Source organism: Anser cygnoides, chromosome 11 (assembly GCF_040182565.1).
Source record: "Anser cygnoides isolate HZ-2024a breed goose chromosome 11, Taihu_goose_T2T_genome, whole genome shotgun sequence".
In the NCBI taxonomy this organism is placed as follows: domain Eukaryota; kingdom Metazoa; phylum Chordata; class Aves; order Anseriformes; family Anatidae; genus Anser; species Anser cygnoides.
In genome coordinates this window covers 14,566,546-14,588,862 of record NC_089883.1, presented here as the reverse complement: position 1 = coordinate 14,588,862, position 22,317 = coordinate 14,566,546, and the positions used below count along the sequence as shown (strand labels likewise).

General features: G+C 41.1%; 2 protein-coding genes across 15 annotated transcripts in view; both read right to left on the bottom strand.

The window, feature by feature from the left end:
- Positions 1 to 14,785, bottom strand: part of DAPK2 (death associated protein kinase 2) — a 51,542-nt gene extending 36,757 nt beyond the window's left edge. For 2 of the 11 annotated variants that reach the window (XM_067004095.1, XM_067004089.1), the window contains exons 1-3: positions 6,945 to 10,543; positions 5,046 to 5,206; positions 2,983 to 3,080 (exon numbers count right to left, since the gene is read on the bottom strand). In XM_067004095.1, coding sequence (XP_066860196.1) covers positions 2,983 to 3,059 — 77 coding nt within the window. In that variant the 5' untranslated portion in view covers positions 3,060 to 3,080; positions 5,046 to 5,206; positions 6,945 to 10,543. Of the gene's footprint in view, positions 1 to 2,982; positions 3,081 to 4,630; positions 4,711 to 5,045; positions 6,914 to 6,944; positions 10,547 to 10,613; positions 10,732 to 11,181; positions 11,439 to 12,675 lie in introns of those variants that run through there. The other 9 variants (XM_048081356.2, XM_067004094.1, XM_067004092.1 and 6 more) reach the window with 8 other exon arrangements.
- Positions 14,786 to 14,919: 134 nt separating this feature from the next.
- TBC1D2B (TBC1 domain family member 2B) overlaps positions 14,920 to 22,317 on the bottom strand; it is a 39,442-nt gene continuing 32,044 nt past the window's right edge. For 3 of the 4 annotated variants that reach the window (XM_048081332.2, XM_013177492.3, XM_013177493.3), the window contains exons 12-13: positions 21,773 to 21,894; positions 14,920 to 18,851 (exon numbers count right to left, since the gene is read on the bottom strand). In XM_048081332.2, the coding sequence (XP_047937289.2) occupies positions 18,656 to 18,851; positions 21,773 to 21,894 (318 nt within the window). In that variant the 3' untranslated portion in view covers positions 14,920 to 18,655. The remainder of the gene's footprint in view (positions 18,852 to 21,772; positions 21,895 to 22,317) is intronic. The other variant, XM_067004074.1, reaches the window with a different exon arrangement.

The following is a 22,317-nucleotide window of genomic DNA, read 5'->3' as shown; positions in this document are numbered from 1 at the left end:
TCTTTAAATAAATCCTCCTGTAACATTTTCATTTTCAGATTGTGAAACTCCCCCCTCACTAACCATAAATTTTGCAAAAGAAAACATTTAGAAATATTTCAATATTCTAACAATAGGCTGTACTATAGATTTCAAAAGGGTTTTTTCTTTTTTTTAAGATGTTGAAATTTGCTAAATTTACCCATTAGGCACTTCATCTTTTTAGGCCCCCTTTTAGCTATAGCTAGAGAACCTCGTTCCCCACAGACTTCATACTTACAAACCAACTGATATTATCTAACAGGAAGTAACGTTAAAAATACATGCATGATAATAAGGTATTTCCCTCATTCAGCATAGCCTGTGCTAAACTTCCCCACCAGCATAGCTGCCAGAACTATGCAAGCCCATTAGCAACTTCTTTTGCCCAGTGCCACATGCCTGACTTCTTGTTCCCTGCATGTACCCTCCGGAGAAGTTGGGCAACAGAGGTGTAAACCTAAGATTAATATTTGAAAGATCGAGGGAACGCTGAAGTTAGGCAGCTAGTTTCAGTACAGCTGCAGCTATGGAAAACCTGCTCCCCCTTTCTGCAGACTTTTCTCTCACAGGGTGCCTTGGCACAAGAAACGTCTTTTCCAACAACTGTTGAGTTGCCTCTAGCTCTGCAACGATTCTGAAAGCGGTCTGGTTCAGAAATCCACAAACACGCTGTTTGCAGGGTATTATGTAGCTGGATCTGAACAGCCTTTGCTGCAGCTACCTTAAATGCTGCACAATGTCAGAAAATTTCCTATTTCATCACCAGACCAGATACACTGAAGCCTTGCAAAGCAGCATTGACAGTATATAGCAGAAGCCCTCTTTCCTAAGTGCTGTGCAAAGGCTTTCAGACAATCAGGGACTGGCCCTGTCAATGAGATCCTGTATTTTAACTTCTGACTGAATAGAGCTGGAACAAGCATTAAGCTTCTATTCATGATGAGTTTTGTTCCCAGGAAATCACAAACTCAGTTAGGAGGACATGAACAGGACAAACACTTCACAGAGTTTGTTTAAAAATATTTGTCCTGTAAATGACTTTTTCTTTAAAAATATTTGTTTTGTAAGTGACTTTCATTGCCAGAATCACAGTAACCAAATCCTTTTAACCCCCTGTACCTGTCAAGCACTAACAGCTTGTTACATACTGAAGTAATACTGAATACTGTTACATACTGAAGTAATAAAAAGCATCTACAGGCTCCAAGGGCATCAGTCATCACTGGAAAGAGATTCTTGTAGTGTTTCATTCACCAGAACTTCTCTAGTCTGTTATTTTACTTCCAACAAAGTAAGATATCAATTGTCACCAGCCCTTATCAGTAGTTACTGCTCAGAGACAGACATGATAACCTGGTCAAACTATACGTCTAACACAGAGCTGAAACAAGACGTTTGCAGAACTTCTCACAAAATCTGAAAGTGAAAATAAAGCTGGCAGAAATTGTGTGACATGATATTCATGTGAATGCATAAAGTATACAACTCAAAAGTGTTCAAAACTAGAGCGCTACTCCAGTCTTGCTGCCCTTTTCTCACACTTTACAGGGCTCTTGAAAAAAATACATAAACAAAAGCAGAGGTCTCACAATTTGTCCATTTCCTTCAGGTCTTTCTGGGAACATTTTTGCCTACACACCTCAGTAGCAAGTCGACTTGGATTTCTCACTACAAGAGATCTACCATCAGCTTGAAGAGGGGAATGAGACTCATCATCTCAAAAGAGAATAGATTTCTAAAACCAAGTCACCAACCAAGGTAAAAATGTACTATTCATTTTCCAGTTCCTAGTTTTATTAATTTTACCATAACACCACATACTAGGGCCTCCTATATTAAAAAAGCACAACTTTTACAAGCTGCATTCGCACTGCATTTCTTTAATGCTCGCTGCTGTCAGATTTTCACTTTCAGGATGATAGTCTCGGAACCAGTCAGCACTCAAAAGCAAACAGCTATGGAAAATTTACAAGTTGAGGTCTTCCTGAGATGGAAGAAAACAGAAAAAGAATATAAACACCCCACATATAAAGAAATGTTCCGAACAACTCTAAAGATGAAATAGCTGCAAATGCCAGAAAAAAAAAATTGTCTGGGAAACAGCTTCAAGTGAAGTGTTTTAATGTCACTAAATTGTCAGACCTTGAAAAAGGGTAATTGCACATACACAGTCATTTATCAAAACTAACTGCCAGATGTTGGGAAGGAAGTCACCAAGTGTAGAGCCCTAATTCAGCTATTTGCATATTAAAGAGAAAAGCATCGGAGGGCTGGACTCTGCATGGGAACCTGCCATCCTCACTCAGAGCACTGTAAGTTGCTAAGTGACTGAGGAAGCCCTGTGTCATCCAGCCCACAATCCAGCATAGTGTTTAAGCATGGCAATAGCCCATTAACTCCACCTATAATTAATACCTGTGGATAAGCCTTTATAGATTAAAAGCTATATAAAGGCATTAGTCTGTCCTGCTGAAATTTTGATTGACGATTCTTTTCAGGAACACATAGACAGTGCTTTGCAGGCAGATATGAACACGTTGTCAGTGCTCTGAGCCAGCCGGAGGCTGTGCAGCGCTGATCGTAACAACAAGCCAAATAAACGGGCTGCATCTGTGACTACAGCAGCATGGCTTCCTGCTCCCCAGCTCATTCAGAGAACAGACAGGTAAACTCAGTCTAAAGCACAGACAAAGATGACACTTATCCACAAAAGACAATGTAAACATACCTTCTGTTGTCCCAGTTGCAAGAAAGGAAACAGGAAAAAAAAGTTAGCACACTTAACCTAAAAATAATAAATATCCACAGTGCATTTCTTCTAAAAGAATGTGTTTCTACTCTAATACATTGAAACTGCTTTGGACTGTCATGCAGTGCATTGATCAGGTCATTGTTTTAAGATGCTACAAACATCCCCACGTGTCAGCTTTTACAACAGTGTGGCGTCACCTGTAAACTTACCTTCCTAGCTCTTCCCCAATTTCATAAACGTCCTCCACCTTCTGTTGCTTGAACAAAGCCATGTTTGGACTCTTCATTGATGCACAAAGATGATGCCACTAGAATATTAAGAAAGTATGACATTCATCATGATCTTTCAACAGGCAAAGAACAGGTAAAAAATATTTCTGATATAGTCACTTTGGATCTATTGCAGCTTATTTATGTCAGAACATACTGTAGACCAGTTATAGGAATTCATTCATTAGTCTCTGCCAAACAGTGAGGGCCCAATTCGAAAAAGAGGTGAGCGCCTGTAAGTGAAGTGCCCTTCACTGAAGTAACTGAGAGCATACACATCCAATTAATGATGTGACAAACGTGTAGACATAAAGCATCCACACTACATGAAAGAGAGCTTGTATGAATATCAGCATTGCAGGACTCTTCATTAGAAGCGTCAGCAGACAGACCACAGCTACAAAAAGGCACCGTGATTCCATCTAGGGAGCTTTCAGTACAACATCTCCCATCACACTAAATGTTGGAAATAAGAAAAAGAGAAGCAGCAGCATTTATTGTATGCATTACCCTGTGTAAAAGTGCAATTTATTTCCCAAACATAACCTTTTAAGTTGATGAGCTCTGTGAGGTCTGGAACAACAAGCCTCACACTGGTGCATTTGAGGACCTGGGGATACATTATGCTGGGCCATGCTAACCAACAACAACTGAACTTTCTTCGAAGGGTGCTTTTTCCACAAAGAAAGTTAGCCTGCATAGCAGAGAGCTTCACTAGATTTGCTACCCAGAGAATGAGGCAGCTGTGGAAAAAGGAAAAAAACTTTCTATTTATACCAAAGTCCTCCAGGATTTCAATCCGCTATGTTCTGGCAGCAAAGTTCATTCCTGGCTCCCAAAATGATGCTCCAAAATGCAGGGGGCAGAGAGAAACTGAGAAAGAATACACTATGATATACGCGTGTCCTCACCTTTACTGTGCTACTCAAATACTCATGAATTACAGTGCTAGACATGAGGAAACTCTCAGGAGTAACAGAAGTTTGGTCCCACATTTAGACTGCTGACAGAAGATATAACAATAGAAATGACGAAGCCTACAATGCAGATCACAAAGCAAAGTCCAACAAATTATACTCCTTTTACAAACTGGCCAGAAATACAAGCATGGATCACAGAAAAATGGTGTATTTTTCAAAATTATGCCCAAGTGTGGCACCCTCCATACCAACATTCATCAGCTCAATCTTTCCATATGTTTTGGGGTGTGTTTTTTTAATTATTTTTTCTTGCTTGTCCCCCACCACCTTTTTTTGAGCAGGTGATCCAGAAGCTGCTGCTTTTGGAAAAGGAGAAGATCAGAGACATTATTTCTTGGGATATGCCCACACAGGTACCTATGTTAAGCTTACAGAAGGTATTTTAACAGTAATCAACCAAACAGTTTACAACATTTAGTGTTTCCTGTGTAGATAAACACTAGCATTATCCTCAATGTCACAAACAGCATCCGCTCTTTAGATCAGACTGAGTAAAGTAGCTGTAAGGCCTCTCATATCGTAACAAAATCTAACTGCATTGAGCCATGCAGCTGTTGTCATGCACCTCCGGGCTTTAGCGACATATTTGTACTCCAAGTAATGCTTACTTCCTTATGAATCCCAGATGCTTCTTGCTCCACATGCACTGGGGACTTCCAGGTTCTGTATTTTTTTATACAGCTCCCTCCTGTTTTTAAATAGCAGTCTTTGGCACACTGAGAAGCATATTTCACCAGCAAACAAAGATCTATTTTAATCTTTTAGAAACAAACTCAATTCAGTGTTGCAAGAAGTGCCAGCTATTTTGATAAACCATCAGACTTCTTAAAAAATAGGACAAAGTACCAAAAAGCAATTGCAGGGCTACTGCAAAGTTGAAATTCGCGTGGTTTTTTTGTTGTTGTTGTTTGTTTGTTGTTAAGATTTTTCCCAATTTCTATAAGCATATATCATAAACTGCAAATATGCCATGAAAATCTAACAGATTTGTCAAAATGCACCCAGCTTTTGTCATGCGCTCACCTCAGTGAACAGACTTGCTGCTTTCTTTTCTCTCTCCCTTCTTTAAGCCTTTGGCTTCTAACACACTGGAGGCATGTTGAGTATCAATTAAATTCCTTTCCAAGTATAGTCCTTCAAAGGAAGGGAAACAGTCTCCTCATTCTTCCACATACGCTTTTTGGCTGGTGTTAACAAAAATTACTTGTTAGAACACAAACGTTTTGACTGCTTCATCTCAATCAGAGGGGCTACTGCACCAACACTTACCCCGATATTGGTTAGAAGTAACATTCACTCTTTCAAAAAGCAGTAGCAATAAGGGGTATCAAGAAGAATGCCTATCCCTCTACCAGGCATGCAGCACCGGTACCTGCCTCCACCCTCCCACAGCACAGCTTTGTGCAGTTTCCTGATGGCTCTCACCATACGCTCGGTATTTCTGTGCAGTGCATCCTTCTGGACTGCCATTTCCCCAGCACAAGAAGACAGGGGGGCTCTATGACCGTTCATTTCCCTTCACTCCTTTCCCTTTCACAAGGCATTCATTAGGCGGGGAGCTCCCAATGGCCCAGACCAGCCAACATGTCTCGCATGACAGACATCTGCAGTAACCTCATGGAGGAGAGGGAGGTGCAAAGCACCCCTGGCAAAATCTTTCACGTCCTCAGCAGCAGCCTTGCTGGAGGTCTCCACTGCAGATGCGATGGCTCTGTGACAGACTCTGGGAGGCCTGTTGCTTTTTCATTAACAAATCTGTCCAAGCCCCAGTTTCAAAACCCTCCTTTAACTTGGCTCTAATGATGCTCTCTCTCACCTGGCTACCTAAGGCAAATGATAGAAACTGCACAGGTTGTGACACTGAAGACCAGAATAACAACATCACTACTGAAGCATACTGCAGAAAATCAACACTTCCATTTCTGAGCCTAGGCTGGATGCTTTACAATGGTGTTTGTCACTTCCACTTTAATTCCCCATATTTTCTCAGACATTTTCTAGGTGATCCTTACTTTTCCTGTATTTGCAGGGTTTTGCAAGGTGCAGCCACAGAAACCGTTCTGCTTCTTTGCTCATTATTTTCATTCTTCTTGTTAATGCCTGGGATATAAACGTCCCTTTCCTCTCAATCAAAATGAACAACTAAAAATCTACTTTGTAACTAAACTACCATATTTCTGAAGCAATCTTTCATATCCTCAGAGAAAGCTCACTGACCACTTCTGCTTAGGCCTTGAAACTACGGTAAATAAACTCTTCAGTAGCATTTATAACTGGGGTACCTCTAAGCTATAGGCTTCACATTAAGTTTACATAATTTTGTTTGCAGTTGTTCAGAACGGCATTTTCTGAAGTGTTGAAGCAAACCTAGCTCAACACGCACAGACTTCAGAAGAAGTAAACAAAAGACAAAGCCAAGCCTTGCCGAAAATCCCAAACATTTTGCTCATCCTGATTTGCAAGATCAAGTTCTGAGCCCATGAGAAAGTCAAGCAAAGGAAACCAGCCATATACGAAGAGATGTTGCTGAGACTTGCCCAAAGACTGTAAATCTCTCAGATTGACTACTCACTTCATCAGAATCCAAGGTACACGGCTATAAATAACATTATATACAAACACACCTAAGAAGAAAATCATTGTCCTAAGAGACAGAGAAATATTGCCTTGAAAACAATTTTAAAACATTTTTCTGAGAACAGGGAACCCACCCAATATGCCTCTGGGAACACAGAGATTTTGCATTTGATTGACAAGTTTATTCATCTCCCAGCATTCTCCAAACACACCTACTTCTGCAGATGCACAGAATCCACATAGTATTTTCTCAAAAATAACCAGAAAACTCTCATCCCTTTTACTGACCTTGTTCCACAAAGGTCAAAGCAGCAAGCTTGCAACCCCAAGACACCATTCACTCACCCGACTCAAAACTAGAGCCTCCTTTCTGAAGTTGAACACAAAACTGCTCCAAAGCGTCCACAGCCTCCAGTCATACTTCTGATGTGCTGGTGTTTCCCGTGTCTAACACTGCCTTCCACCCTCATTACTTCTGCAGATTTCTCTTGCTGGCTTTCACCCAGCAGTCACAGTCAGCAGGTATCCAAAATAGATCATACACTTGATGATCTCAGACAATTGTCGTTAGCAAATACACTGCACAAGGGGGATAAGATAATAAAAGATGACCTTTATGCACTTGAAATTCATCTGAAATAAAAATTCCTTTCAGTCATAAACAGAGTCCTCCCCAGACATTGCACGTTGATCTTAGGAAGCTAAGATAACTTCATGGTTGAAGACTGAAACTACAGTTTTTGTTGGACTCCATCTGCAAACACAGAGCACAAGTGTTAAAGGGGGAATGAGAGCCTTTTTTTTTTTTTTCCTTTAGTCACATCATGATTCCCTTAGGCTGATCAGTGAAAGCTGACTGCTGAATTAGAGATGGTTGTTCATCTCTGGCACATTCAGACAAAGAAGTCACAGGAACACAGACTGGCTGAGGTTGGAAGGGACCTCCGGAGATCATCTGGTCCAACCCCCCTGCCGAGCAGTGTCACCCAGAGCACACTGTGCAGGATGGCACCCAGGCAGGCTTTGGATATCTCCAGAGAAGACAACTACACAGCCTCTCTAGGCAGCCTGTCCCAGTGCTCCATCACCCTCACAGTAGAGAAGTGTCCCCTCATACTGAGTTGGAACCTCCTGTGCTTCAATTTGTGCCCGCTGTCTCTTGTCCTGTCCCTGGGCACAACTGAAAAGAGTCTGGCTCCATTCCCTCGACACCCTCCCTTCAGGTATTTATACGCATTGATTCATACATTCCTGTCATACACTCATGATAAGAGAAAGTAGCAACAATCAACTTTGTTTTCTGATGCACTTTTTATGCTAACACCTTTATCGCATGCGAAGACTAGACCATTGCAGTCACTTGGGGTCTGTAACAGAATTCATTCGAACTGGAAGAAGGGGGGAAATCAGCTTTGGTCGTTTTGGATCAGACTAGAGCTTTAAAGAGCTCCGCAGCAAGCTCTGCAGAAGACATTGCCTTCTGTGCTCTTTCCCAGAACACGCCATGTCTTTTCCTCAACCGCCCCACACTGGGGCCATCTCTTCTGTCTTGCTGCTCTAGGATTCCTAGTGCTGAGCATTTTACTACAAAGGCCAGCTGCTACTCAGCATTCACATTACTTGTTGTGTTTTCATTACCATACCTCATAGAATAGTTTCATTTTCTACACATCCCAAATATTACAAGGTGTCAAAGTATTATTAACACTATGCAAATTATTTTCCTACAGCCATGTAACAAAGCCATAGCAAAACCAGAAATAGAATACAGACCTCCCAGGTTCCAGTTTCTGGCACCAGAAACATTTACTGCTTAATCACTTCACGCTCCTAAGTTCTGTCATACCATAAAACTAGATCTTATGTACCCTCAGAAATCACTGTTTTCCAGTGCGATCCAAGGCATGGTCCAAGGCCTGCACATGTTGAATCCACAATAAACATCCACCCACCACTGAATAAGAGAAAGACTATAGAAATCTGAGGTGAGAACAAAACTGTAGGATCATTTGGCTTGTCACAAGCTTTTTCCTCAAGCTATCTTCTGTAGCTATTTGGGAAACCAGTTTCAAGTGACTGAGGTAAGAGATGAATAATTTTATTTTCTCAAATACACCTGACACAAGCTGAATCACTAAACCCCCTTTGGCCAAACTCAGAAGCATCCTCTCTGGCATGCTTTCTCTTTACAAAATAATAGCTACGCTCAAGCAAAACCTAAAATATGCATTATAACTGACCATAGTAAAACATCTTCCCTTCTAAGTTGTTTTTTACTAGCAAGAAATGACTACAACAATTTAGAACTAAAACTACCCAAATCAAGATTAAAAAAAAAAAAAATCAATTGATACTGTCTTCTTATTTGATGCTTTATGCTAAAACTAAACAAGATACTTACAAGCATTAAGGTATTTTCCTCTTTCACCCTTGTCTCCACTGAATTTTCTTCCCTTTTTTTTTTTATCTTGCAAAAGATTACACAATTCCAACAGCATAAAAGAAGGCGTTTTTATCCCCTGCTTTCAAATAAAAGTACTTACGGCACAATTACACAATGGTACTAATTTCAACAAATCTTTATTTTCACCTAAAATTCTTCCTGTCGAAGGCAACAGTAGTCCAAATTCTTTTCTGTTGGAAAATTCAGGCAGCTGTTATTACCTGTGTGCCTATAACAGACACAAAACGGAGCAAACATCTGAGCAATTCAGTTTGGCCACAGTCTCATTATAGAATTGCTGCTGTAGACACCAGCTCTCAAGGGATGCCTTTCTGACCTCCCAGGTTTACCCTGCAGTAATTATCTGTGTGCTGAACGACCAAAGACTGTTTCCAAACCTCCATTTCAAGGGTACGCACCAAATGCATTAGCTCTGCAGCTAATTACAGCTCAGCAGCAGGCAGCTAGCTGCGAGGGCCACCGCTGTAACTGATCCCAAGGCCCTCGCGTGCTTGAGCGATGAGCTTGGTGCGAACGCCTCAGCCAGGACACAGGGAAAGCCCGCAATGCCCGGCATGCTGGCGCAGCATCAGGGCCCCTGCTCCCCGCCCCTGCGGCGCCTTCAAGGATTATGACTGCAGAGCAGAAACATCGCTGACCCCAAGCTGTGATCTGGCTCATGCTACCTGCATCTTTTTCTTAAGCACACAGACGAAGGGCATAGGAAAGTTTGAGACCTACTGACCGTTTCAGTAGGTTCTGATCCCCCAGAGGATCATAGTTGAGCTTCCCTCCTCTCTCCCTACATGCATTAAGTAGGTGAGCATGCCACTTTGGGGCCTTTTGCAGCTGGTGCTCATGGCTTAAGGGCCCCTTGCTCTATCTACCCTGACTGATCAGCCAAAGCAGCAGCTGCCGCACACTTCCACCCTCCCATTCACACCTTCACTCTTCGCTGTCCCCTAGAAGGATGCGGGCCAGGCACTGCGCTGCGCTTGCACTACCCAGAGGGGCTCGGCTTCAGAAACCCTGCAGATCCTGACTGAAACCTTCTGAGGGAAAAGATGGGATGGAATCTATAGATAACCATGAGAGAGCTGCACAGCATTTGCACAAGGGCATCAATAAGCCGACGTGTGACCAGCCATCCACGCTGGTCACACGAAGGGGGTACTTCTGAACCTGCTTCGCTCCCCAGCCTTTGTGGGACCTGCTGAGGGACGACCGAAAGCCTCTGCTCACTGCGATGATGCGGGGAGCTGCCTGCCCCCGTGCTGACAGCCGCGGGTGGAAACCACCGAAGCCCTCCAAGCACCCGACGCCGAGGGGATGGCCGAGCAGCAGCCCGAGCCGCGGGCAGCCCCGACGCCCGTGCAGACCCCAGGGCCAGGGGAGGAGCCGGCGGCGACGGGCGCAGCTCCCCGGCGTGCTCCGCAGTCGCCTCACTTCAGCCTCCGAGCTCCGCCGCGGAGCGGGGACAGCGCTCAAGTTGCCAGGGAAGGGACGGCTGGGGAGGCGGGGAGGGGAAGGGAAGGGAAGGACGACGCCGGGGGCTGCGGGCACCCACTTACCGCCGGGTGCGGCCCCTCCGCGGGGCTCCTCAGGGCCGGGGCTGAGGGGGCTGAAGGGGCGCCGCGGGCTCCGCTCACCGGGAGAAGCCGCCGGGGCCGTGCCGGGCGCCCGCCCCTGGGCGTGAGGGAGGGGAGGGCCGGGCCGGGCCGGGCCTCACACCCCGCCGCGGGGAGCCGCGGCGCCCCCTCACGGGCCCGGGGAAGCCGGGCTGCGGCCGGGAGCCGCCGAGACAGGGCCAGCTGGGGCCGGGGGCGCCGCCGGCTCAGCGCAGCGCCTCGGGCAGCGGAAGGGGGACGAGGGGTGCCGGCTTGGGGCCCGCTCCGCTCCCCCGGCTCCTCACGGCACCAGGCCGGGTTTGAGACCCGGGGCGGGTGGCTGGGACCCCGCCAGGCTCATCAGCCCCGGGGCTGGGGGTGCAGGGTACCGCAGGGAGGAAGGAAACGGAGTGGGGAGGCTCCATAAGCCCCACGCAGGCTGTTATGCAGGGAGCTGAGCCCCACCTTCCCCATATGCCCCCAGGTAAGGGCCCTGCTCTTACAGCCCACGCTGCACACGCAGAGCTCGCACCTGACACAGAGGAATAGCGGCTGCCAGAACCAGAGTCCCCGAAGCGAGTGCTGCCCAGAAGGGTTTCTTCTCCAGGAAGTCACAAGACTCCAAGGCATCACCACTGAAATGGCACCAGTTGCTTGCAAGGTGTCTCCCCCTCCTTCTCCATTGGGGTAGCAATTGGTCCAAGGTTAAGTAAATAGCTCATGTTGTTCCAGCTTTCAGCAGCACTACACAACAATGCAAGCTACTTCAGAAATCAGCAAGCCCTGGATCTGAAAAACAAACATTGTCCTCATTTGTTTGTTCAGTTGTGCTCCATTTCGTCAGTGGGCAAGCTGAGTTACTCTGCAGTGATAACAAAGTTTAACCAAGGACATGTGCAAAAAACGTAATGGGTGCCTGACATGGCTTAAACAAGACTATTTTGTTAAGAACATGTTGCATGCAAGCAGCACACATAATCCCAGAATTTGACAGCCTTGTATTTGCATTCCCACACTTGAGATGTAGGTCCTTATATAACTTTCCAGACTATGATAGTTCTCCCAAGCTGGTTTGGGCATATTTCAGGTGTAGGACCTGATTTCCTTTGCTTTAAGTAGATTCAGAATACAAGAAAACAATACCAAGGAATTAATGCCAAAGAGATGAATTCATTAGAGAGAGACTAATGAGAGAGGAACCTTCTCCTATATTCTATACAAGCCTAAATACAAGGTTACATTATTTTTTGTGTGGTCTAAAATTCAAAGTCGCCAAGTGAACTTTCCTGTTGTTTCAAGAAAACACTGGGATTCAAAGAGTGGCCAGTCTTCACTGTGCAACTCAAAATGAATTAGTGTGCTACTATAACAACCAGCTGCCATACTGCTTTCCAAGTTGCCCTAGACGAAATTTTGACTACCGAGAAGTACATCCTTCATTTGTTTATTCTCCTGTCTTAAAGACATTCCCCAGACCTGTAAAACTGGATTTTCTCCCTCTTTTCAGCAGACAGTAATTGTGATAAATACTGTATGGTCTCCTTAAATTTATTCCAGGCAAGTTAATATCCAACATTTGTTAATGAGCAATCGTGGTATTTTTCACACCTTACAGACTGAACATAAATGCTTTTAATACAAAGGCTGCCTTTACTTACAATTCTGTATGCAGTTAAGATAAAGCAAAGCTATGGCAAATTATGCATAAACAGGTGGCCTGTTTCCATTGCAAAACATTGCTAAGATGATACAATGAATTTCAAAATAATTTTATATTAAGCAAGAGCCTAAATGCTGTGCTTTTTATTATCAGTTAGAAACTTGGCTTCAGACTTGAAGTCAACTGGACTGAACTGTGCCCCTGCTCCACAGCCCAGTAGTTCCACCCAGTTCTCCCAAATCAGAAAGGAAAGTGGCTGTATCTGATATTATAGAGGGTGGAGGACAGGAAATGGGAGCAATAGTAAAGGTTTCAAATGCCATCAGAATGAATTGAAACAGGAAATAAAGAGACTTCATTCCTCACCTTTAGTTCTACAACGTGGTATGATCACATGCAAGTCACATCAATACTCCTACGAAAATCTCAGAGAAAAGGGCACACAAGGAAGGCCGCTTCTTTTGTTTGCTCATAGCTACAAGAGGAAAAAACAACAGTTTGCCCTGACAGGCCACAGACACTTTTGAAATCAGGACAAGCTCTCCCTAGTCCCTGAATAACCCTCATTCAATTTAGTTTCTACTGGCCAGCCCTACAAGATCTCCCAAAACACAAGGGTAGATGGAATCTCATCCCCAATACTGTACCCACAGGGTTTACAGGCAAAAATGTAGGTTCTGCATAAATAAGAAATTGCTCTCACCTGGTTTAGTTATTCAGTTTCCTTTAGAACATTTTAACTCAGATTTCTTTGTATCATCTCTGGCAATCAGGGCAAAAGCCTTTACGTGCATACAGGACAAGATTAAGACAGAAAAGTCAAACCTGAGTAGCTTCCAAAGCAGGCAGCACAAGCAACATGGTAAGCCAGTGAATTCTGAAGACAAACGCTGTAATGTCTGCTAGCCATGTATTTACCAGTCTCTTTTAGCAAGTAATGAAGAATGAAGCCCATACCTTACTTTTTCCATGGGGATGTCCCATGTGTAAAGACCAGAAAAAACACCACATGCATTTACAAAAACAGGTAAACAGCCTATTTCACAGTTTAATCACCAATCATGGTGCCTGAAGACATCAAGTCAGTTCATCAGCTCAAACATCAAGTCTTAGGGGCATCTCACTGCAAAAAATATATAACCTTTGTGCATGCATAAAGTACACCTTACTTGAAACACACAGGCACGATGTAATCATTCAAGACTAGGTGCAACTGAATTAAGGCCAAAGTCTTGTAATCTCCTCATCTATATTCTAATGTTGAAAGTTTTAATTACCCTATTCACTTCTCTACAACAGGCAGTTTTCTTTTCCAGTAACTGTTTGCTTTTTTGTCTTTCACATTCAGCATGTATTCCTGAGTTGTGCTTACCAGTCTAGTCCTTCCTCTGAAAACCTAGTCATGTTGACAGCGCAGAGATCGCTGTCAGATATATAAAATTGTAAAGGAGTATGGCTTCTACAGCACAGTATCATGACAAAAACACCATTCTACTAACTTCTTTGTGATTGAACCTTTTACCTTCTTTTCCAGGGAGAAAGCTTCCAAGGCAGAGCACACCCTTCCTTTGCATTATCTCAGTGAATATACTTCATGGCCTTTATGTGTGGGAAATCTTAAAGCCTCAGCACTACATGGATTCTGCTTCCAGTGAGGTCAAGGAGCTGCAGATAAGGAAGCTATGTTTAGCACTTCTGAAAATCCCGTAGAGTGAATACCTGATATACTATAATACAGCACCAACAGACTTGAGCGTGTTCTCCACATCTCTGAGTTATTCTGAATGGAGAGCAAGATTTTGCAGATATTTGCTCTCAGGTCAGACTAGACCAGCTCTATTTATCCTCTCTAAAATAATGCATTTCTCAGGAATAAGTCTCTTAACATATATCAGCAACTGCACTTGCATTCTTGTTGCAATTCTGTTGAGAACAAATGTCTTGAGCTCACTCCCAAGGAGGAAACAGGAGCCTCAGCTGTTCTTCAACGGGCCCCAGCAGCTGCTGGGACAACACAACCTGCTCATGCTAAATATGCCAAGTGTCCAAGACAGACCTTGCTCCCCATGCATTCTCTTTCCAGAATTTTCTGTTTATTCCTCACACTTAAAACTTTCAGCACACAGGACAGGAGGTTCTCCTTAGGCCAGAGTAATTCTTTGCCTCAGTTGCTGCTCTCCATCCTTTGTTGTGCAAGTCCTTCGAACAGATTTCCAGCTGTGCCAACATCTACTCTTAACAGCTTGCCATCCTGTAGCAGAGCTAGAGGACAAAAACATTCTGCTGAAGAGGTTGTGTTAGGAGATACTATACAAATATTCAGGTTTCTTAGGAAGTCTGTTCCCTGTAAGCGCTCATGGAAATTTAATCTTCTCCCCCATCCCCCCCACAAACTAAGGACCTCAATCACAAGTTTACCCAGACAGCATCACCTGCACGCAAAATGTCTATAGTTCACATCTTCATGCTTCAAAGCCAAATTTGCATATTTGTTCCTCTATACTCTCTGAAATCACATTATCAGACAAAAACACCCACTTTACTAGGGATTTGTTCTGACGGCACCTGCAGTTATTCAATCTGTTATGAAAAAAGAACCAGAGCAAGCTGTAATGCAAAGTAAACAATTTATTTTTTTTTCTTACATCATTTTTTACAAAAATAACATCACTTACATTTTGTGATCCAAATTTCTTGTACCACATATTGCTTATTTCCAACATGGCACTTAAGGGAAGATTCAGCAAAACAGCTACACAATTCAGTGAAATAAAGTGACTCGTTTTCCATTTCTCACTTAAACATGACTGAACAAACAACTCAGTTTACCAAGTGTAGAACCATTCAATTAGTCTCATTGTCTTAAGGAACAAAAATCTTTCCCTTTCTGCTGAAGTATCTTACCACGTTTACAATGATTGAGGGCAAGGTGCGAATCTGTCACAGAAAACACCTAAAGGACAATGAAATATTTTTATTCATTACATAGCTGGTTAAAAAATCTGGTAACACTTGATGATAACACTACCTATATACATGTCCAGGTAAAGCTGAAATACTACGAAGACTTAATAGCTAGAGGTATTGTACACCAAACTTCTGCCTATTTAATAAAAGGTAACAGAACATTTTTAACCATGTAACCAGAAGTTTCACTGAAAGTCATGCATAAGCATACAAAGATGGAGAAACATTCTGCAATATGCACATTAGCAGTTTGGTTTATATAACATACTGGGAACCATGCCTAAGAAATTCCGCACATGTGCATGATCTTGAAGTTTAAAAAAAGATAACTCTTTGCAGTCTTCATTTGCATTAACAGGCCAATTTCCTACTAAGTGGCAGGTATGAATGTTAAATCCTCATATACTGTTTTGGAAGTTTTCCCCGAACCGTGAGCACCTGGTATCTACACAGTTGAGCTTTTGCAAGGCTGACAAGTCACGCTGTATTTTTGTTTGATTTCATTTGGTTTCAATACTGGTTGTATATCCTGCGTATCCCTAACTAGTTACCGCTCCCCAAAAATCATCAGATTAAGCACCACTAGAAAACTAGTATTTGCCTAAACACATTTGTAACAGCGAGGAAAGCTTCCTTTGAAGTTGCTTCCTGCTGCATTTGTCTCATTTTTGTTCTACATGGATTTCTAGCAGTCACTGGTTAGATGCCTCTTCAAATTTTTTGACCTTTTAACTAAGGCGTCAACAATTATTAACAAAATGAAGTCAACATCTTGCTAGGAACTTCAGTAAATTAACACCAACTCATTTCATAATTGGAAGCTAACAAAATACCCAGAGACAGCATGATTTCCTGCTATTCATGTTTTAGATTCACATAATGGAATAAGAAACAGAGCTACTTAATTTTACTGTACAATCAGGTAACAACTTTTATAATGAACGACAATAATACACATGGTAATTTAACCTTCAGCACAACTGTAAAAAAAGAAAGTCTTGTAACATTGCAGGTCATGTTTTGTCATCTACAGATCTTCCCGAATTGTTGCCCTGATGTTAGTTTTAGCTTCATAACCTAAAGACTTAGATGTATTCTGTACGAAAACATCTCCTAAAGTCACAGATCTAGTTCTAACTGAAGACTCAAAACCTTGGAATAGTAGACTTGTAGGAGACTAAGGTACATATTTCTAAATTCTTCACCTTAGCATTTCACCAGTTGCCACAGGAAGGAAGATCTTCAAGTTAGAAGTTTTCATTTAACACTTGAAAACAAGATGAAAAGAAAAAAAATGGGCATTACAGACCCATTTAGAGACCAGCTCTTTCCAAACAAAGACAGCATAACTAGAAAATTAGAAAAGCTGGTCCCATTTTTATATTCAAATACTGATTGTAATTAAAAAAAAGAATACAGTACATGCAATAATATGAAAAAAACCTGCCTAACAAGTTCAAGTAAACAGCCAAGAGTAACTAGGAAAACGAACCAAAAAACTACCACTTAAAAAAGACAAGGTAGGGGACATTTTACATGACAAATGTCATACAAATCAAGATGATCATACCACGTGTCCCTCACTGGCAAGGATTTGTTGGCTACTTTGAAGTTATACATTATACAGGAAAAGGCATACATTGTATTTCAAAAGAAGTCCTGTAAGTTACTTTTCACCTCACTAAGTATATCTCTCAGATAAATTGATTAATAATATGCTTAGAGAAGGCTATAAATACATCCTTTACAAAAGTGCTGTGAAAAAGAAGCTGGATTTCTCCCCGCACACACTTGAATTTTCTAAAACATTTACATGAGTGTACCTGTCATACAAATCCTACTTGTTCTCAGAAAACCAACAGAGAAGTAGAAGCTTCATGCACTTGGACCATTCCTGACCACAAGTTTAATTTTTTGCTACTTAACCACTCCCCAAGAGCTAACCTATTTTGTACGTTAGTTTTATCATCATCTACTCAGAGACAACACCTAAGTCAATCTAATATTATGAAGATCCAACAACTCAAGGAGGAACATTGCAAGAGCTCAGTGAATAACCAGCAAAACAAAACAAAACCAACTAACAAACAAAGAAAAGCAAAAAAACCTCTTCATCCTCAGAACCATTTAAGAGTACTGGTAGTCACAAGCAAGCATGGCCTCCACTCACATTTCCATAATGCTGCAAACATTTCCTTACAGATGTCTTGAAGCAGGTGCACTTAATATTCACAGCAAACCCAAGTACATTAAGAGAATCTTGCATTTTTCCACTGGAAAAGTAACTTAAATTTATACATGCATGCTGTGGCCTTTAGGCTCCTTTGATTGACTGATAAATATTCATTTGTCTTTAATCTCTATCACTATTATACAATAGCTATAGAATCATGCAGAAAAAATGCTATATTTCTTTTTAAAGATCAGGACTTGAAGCCCTAAATAGGAAAAGTGATTTCAATTCAAAATAATGGGAAAAAAATACCTTCAATGGGTACACAACTAATACATAGTACTCCTGTAGCAAGCTCCATTCTTATTCCATAATAGCTGGGTTTTAGGTGTGGCCTTTTTGAGACAGCCATCAGAAAAAAAGTGAATAGAAATAAAATTAACTGAACAGAATTTGCTCTATATAACCTTTTGTATTAATGTGAATCATCATCAACATACCCACCCAGAATAGCATAAGTATTTGCTATCACTCTACTAGTATACACTGGATATTCAGGTACAAATAGAGACTTATTTTATACTTGAAGTACATAAGTCTTCTGTTTGACGATCCATTTCATGTCACTTCAGTAAAAGATAAAGGAATGTAAAAGTTCTTATGGTGCTTCAATCCATGCTTTTCTAGTTGTGACCTAAGAAGTGTTTGTTTGTTCCTCCCTACACCCCCCCCCCCCAAGGACAACACAATGAAAGCCATTTATTGAACCGATTCAAAACTGAAAAATAGTATGTCCACCCACATTGAACCTGCTCTATAAGAAACATGGTTACAATCAAACAGATACAGAAGCTTGGCAATGAATGTAGTAAACAGAGTGCAGACTTTTGTTACTACCGTTTCACATATAGACACTAAGTGTGCTGCACAAAAACAACTGTCAATTGTTGTTTCAACTATTCAGCTGTATGACTAAACTGAGACAGATATTAAGTGCCCTACATACATTTCCGTGAACATACATGTAAACAAAAGTGTTTGGCCTCCATACAATGCCATATATCTGAAAGTGCTGGGGTTTGGAAATTTGTCCTGCATATTTCCAAAAGCAACTGGTTTACATTCGGTTTGATAGGATTAATAAAGTGTTTTGGAGGTTAACTCACTTTGGTCACGATCCCAAAGAAAAGTTTATGTTGAGTAGCTTCAGCTATCCTCCTCATCATCACTAATAAGGTCTCTTTTTTCTATGCAGGTCTCTCGTTCACGCAGGAAATCCTCACGAATGGCTTCAAGTTCAGTTAGTTCAAGACGTACTTTCTCCAGGTGATAGGTCCTTCGGTTCCTGATCTGACGTAATGGAAAAGGATTCAGGTCTCCAAAAGCAATACCAGTCAGTTTCCTGTAAGATTATACAACATAACACAATAATCATTCACATCTAGAATCTTTTAAAATCAGTTCTGTACCTCAGTAGTATCAGTATCTAGCATGTGACTGACATCTCTGTTTTCCTTCACGTACCCGACAGATCTCAGATGTTATCAGGATTGAAAACAAGTTCTATAAAGTACTCAGTTTTAGTTACTTCAAGTGGTAAAATGTTCTCAAACGCTCACCAGTCCTCAAGGCCACCTGCAAACTCTATATACAACTATAACAGTTATAGTTCTTGACAACACTGAATAGAAGACATAAGCTTGGCTAACCAGATCTTCATTGGCTAGGTTGAATACACAGTACGTCCAGATACCCAGTTATACACTGGAAAGCTCATTCAACCCCAGGACAGTCAGCTCTCAACTTAACCAGGATAATGAAGTGGTGCAAGAGACCAGATAAAGCCTGGGATAGTACATGTGAAAACAAGGATATCACCAAACATGTTAAAGACAAACTCTGACACAGCGATAAAGCTCAGGAGTTTTGCTGGATGGAGCAAAGATCTCTGAGCTACTGTCAGCTCAAGCTAGTCAGATCACACAGCAAAGCATCACAAGAACTCTTCCAGAGGCATGCTATGCTGTCCCATCATACAGTCACAATGAAACTAGTCACTGATCTGCCTAGTCCGTCCAAAGATACAGTTAATTATATGATTACTGTTCATCTGCACCTAAACAAGTTCTTACTACTTCCTGAAGGAAAAAGGGGAACTGGAGTTTAACTTAGTCTAGTTTCATTATCAGCTGAACCCTAACACTAAGACAATTTATTTGCACAGTTTATTTAAGAGTAAGCTCTCCATAGGTTTTTATTTTTGGGTAAGAAACAACCATTTCCTGCTATTTATGAACAGAATATACTCCAACAGCCTCTCTACCTGTGCATATACGGAACACAATTATCACCTTTAAAAAGCTAGGTAAATACACAGCCTATGATGCCCTATAACCTGAAGTATGTTTATGTGCATTTTGGTATATACTTTTCTCCATGAGAGAGCTTAAACTTACAAGATTATTTTGCACTGTTTCCAACTCATTGAGGATGTTCATGAATTCTATAAAAATAGCCTTCTGGAATTTTTCTTCTACAGGATTTTTTTTTGTCCACATCAGTATCAGACATAATTCTACCTGTTTCTGTACTGTTTAAATTTTGATGTTGTAAAACTTGTAGAAAAAAAAAGGTAGAATAAGAGACCAGCTGGTTTGAATAATTTTATAGTATGATCATACAAATCAGTTCTGACATGGAAGTTAATAGCCCCTAGGCGGCACTACACGCCACTACACCATCCTTGTAACTCTGACTTTTAAAATCCCATAAACACAAGAATTTACAGACCAGCATAGCGTATATTTGTACTATATACACTTTTGATGCACTGAATTCTGGCCTTACCTGAACAATGCTACAGATACTTTAAAGATATCTCAGTACCATATATTTTATACAGGAGAGAGAAATCATCACATGCTTTACATAACAGTAAGAAGAAAGGAAAACCAAATCTAAAGTTCTGACTCCTCCATCACAGTTTCCAACCTTTAGTAACTCATGGTGCTGCTGGAATACACATTATATATTTGATTATAGGTTACATTCTTAAAATATCCACAAATCTGAGTTCATTTGTTTTTTAAAAAGTTTTATTTACTGCTTTGTTTTGAAAATATGTGCCCCTTCTTCCCAAAACCAAATAAATACTTTTCTGTCCCTTCAAGATTTGGAAGTGCAGTCAGCATTTCGTCAGTCACAAATGGCTGAGTACAACAAGTGCTCAGCATTTTTCAAATCAAAGAGGGAATGCTAAAATACAAAGCACCATGCTACTCTCCCTTGAGTTTTCACAGATGTTTCAGCAGAGAAAGCAGCAGCTGTTATCAAGACTTTCACCATCTAAAGCAGGTGCAGAACATTCTCCCTGCATCAGTCCCAGCAATTCTTTTTAAGCGTAGAATGAGATTATTCAGTTTTTAAATTGTTCCAGTTAAAACTGCAAGTCAAGAATTAAAAATAGTAAATTGCTCTTAAAAGTAGGAGACAAAATATAAGCATAATTCTGCTGGGAATTTATTGTGGTAAAAACAAATGCCTTGGATTCCAATATATTATTTTATATTCAATTAAAAATCAGCGAGTCTTAATATCTATGCAAATTTTTTTTTCTTCCAATATTAAACCTATCCCAACATGACCTCTTTTTCATTTCAATCTGCTGCTCTGCAGTCTTGAAACCAGGAACTTAAAACAGTGTACCATCATTGATGAGAACCGTAGTTCCTAGGCAAGGATTGAGGAACAGAAGAGTATATAACTGTTATTTTATGTCTCCTTCAAACTATGTTCTTAAAATCAGAGTTGCATGGCATTAACATATACATTAGCAGTACATAACAGATCTAATCCTAGTGGGACCCAGTTCATGTTTTTAATACTTGAGCCAAGATGTGCTTTGATTTACTATAAAACATTTACAACTTAAGTTGTATCCACAATGCAGGGTGAGACTTTTTACTCATGGCTGAACTTCTTAAATTTTACTACCATCATACAACTGCTAAACAATACCAACCTGGCTAAGTAATCACAACCATCCCCCTCAAAACAACTACAATTACCCATTCACTTCTGTTTTTGTCACCTCTCCTTTTTTATATCATGAAACCTAATCATTCACACAGTGTTTAAAGATGATGCAAGATCAACTGTTCATGAGAAGTGTTAGCAATTAGTTCAATCTCCAGTTGCTTTATATCAAAATTTAGGTTTAGATTAAAAACCACCATCCGAACAAAACAAAACCAAAAAAAAAAACCACAAAACTTTTCCCATGCCTCACTACAGGTCTTTTAAGTGCATGTGTGAATTACTCACCTAGCATCAAGTATGGTACGTGTAAAATACCGAAGGTACTTGAAAATGGACATAGAATCTTGCAGTTTTAAGATTTCTTCTTCTTTGTACTTAAAGAGTGCCAGGGCAAATCGGAATATTACCTGATTAAAAAAAATACGTTTGATTCTTTATAAATATAAGAATCAATGCACTCTGCTCTTAGCTATTATACATTCACAGGAGAAGTATTACTTCTCCTACAGCCTGCATTTAAGCTATCTAATCATACCTCCATCTCTCCTGCCTGCTCTATCCCTCATTTCCAAGAGCTGCCCAAAACTTCTGTTACAGCCTGTAACCAATACAAGGTGTTCTGCAGTTCAATCCAGAATACGATATTGGGTTTACAGTATATAAACTCTGAAGTTTTGATTTCCTTGTTCAAAGTCGTTAAGACTGCTGAATACACTACTAAATTACTGCAGAGATAAAATTAAGTCTTGTTTATTATTTAACAGGTGGTTTTCCAGTGCCATTTTCCCAACATGTTGGGGGACTGATGCGGTAGGATTTTGATATCAGCT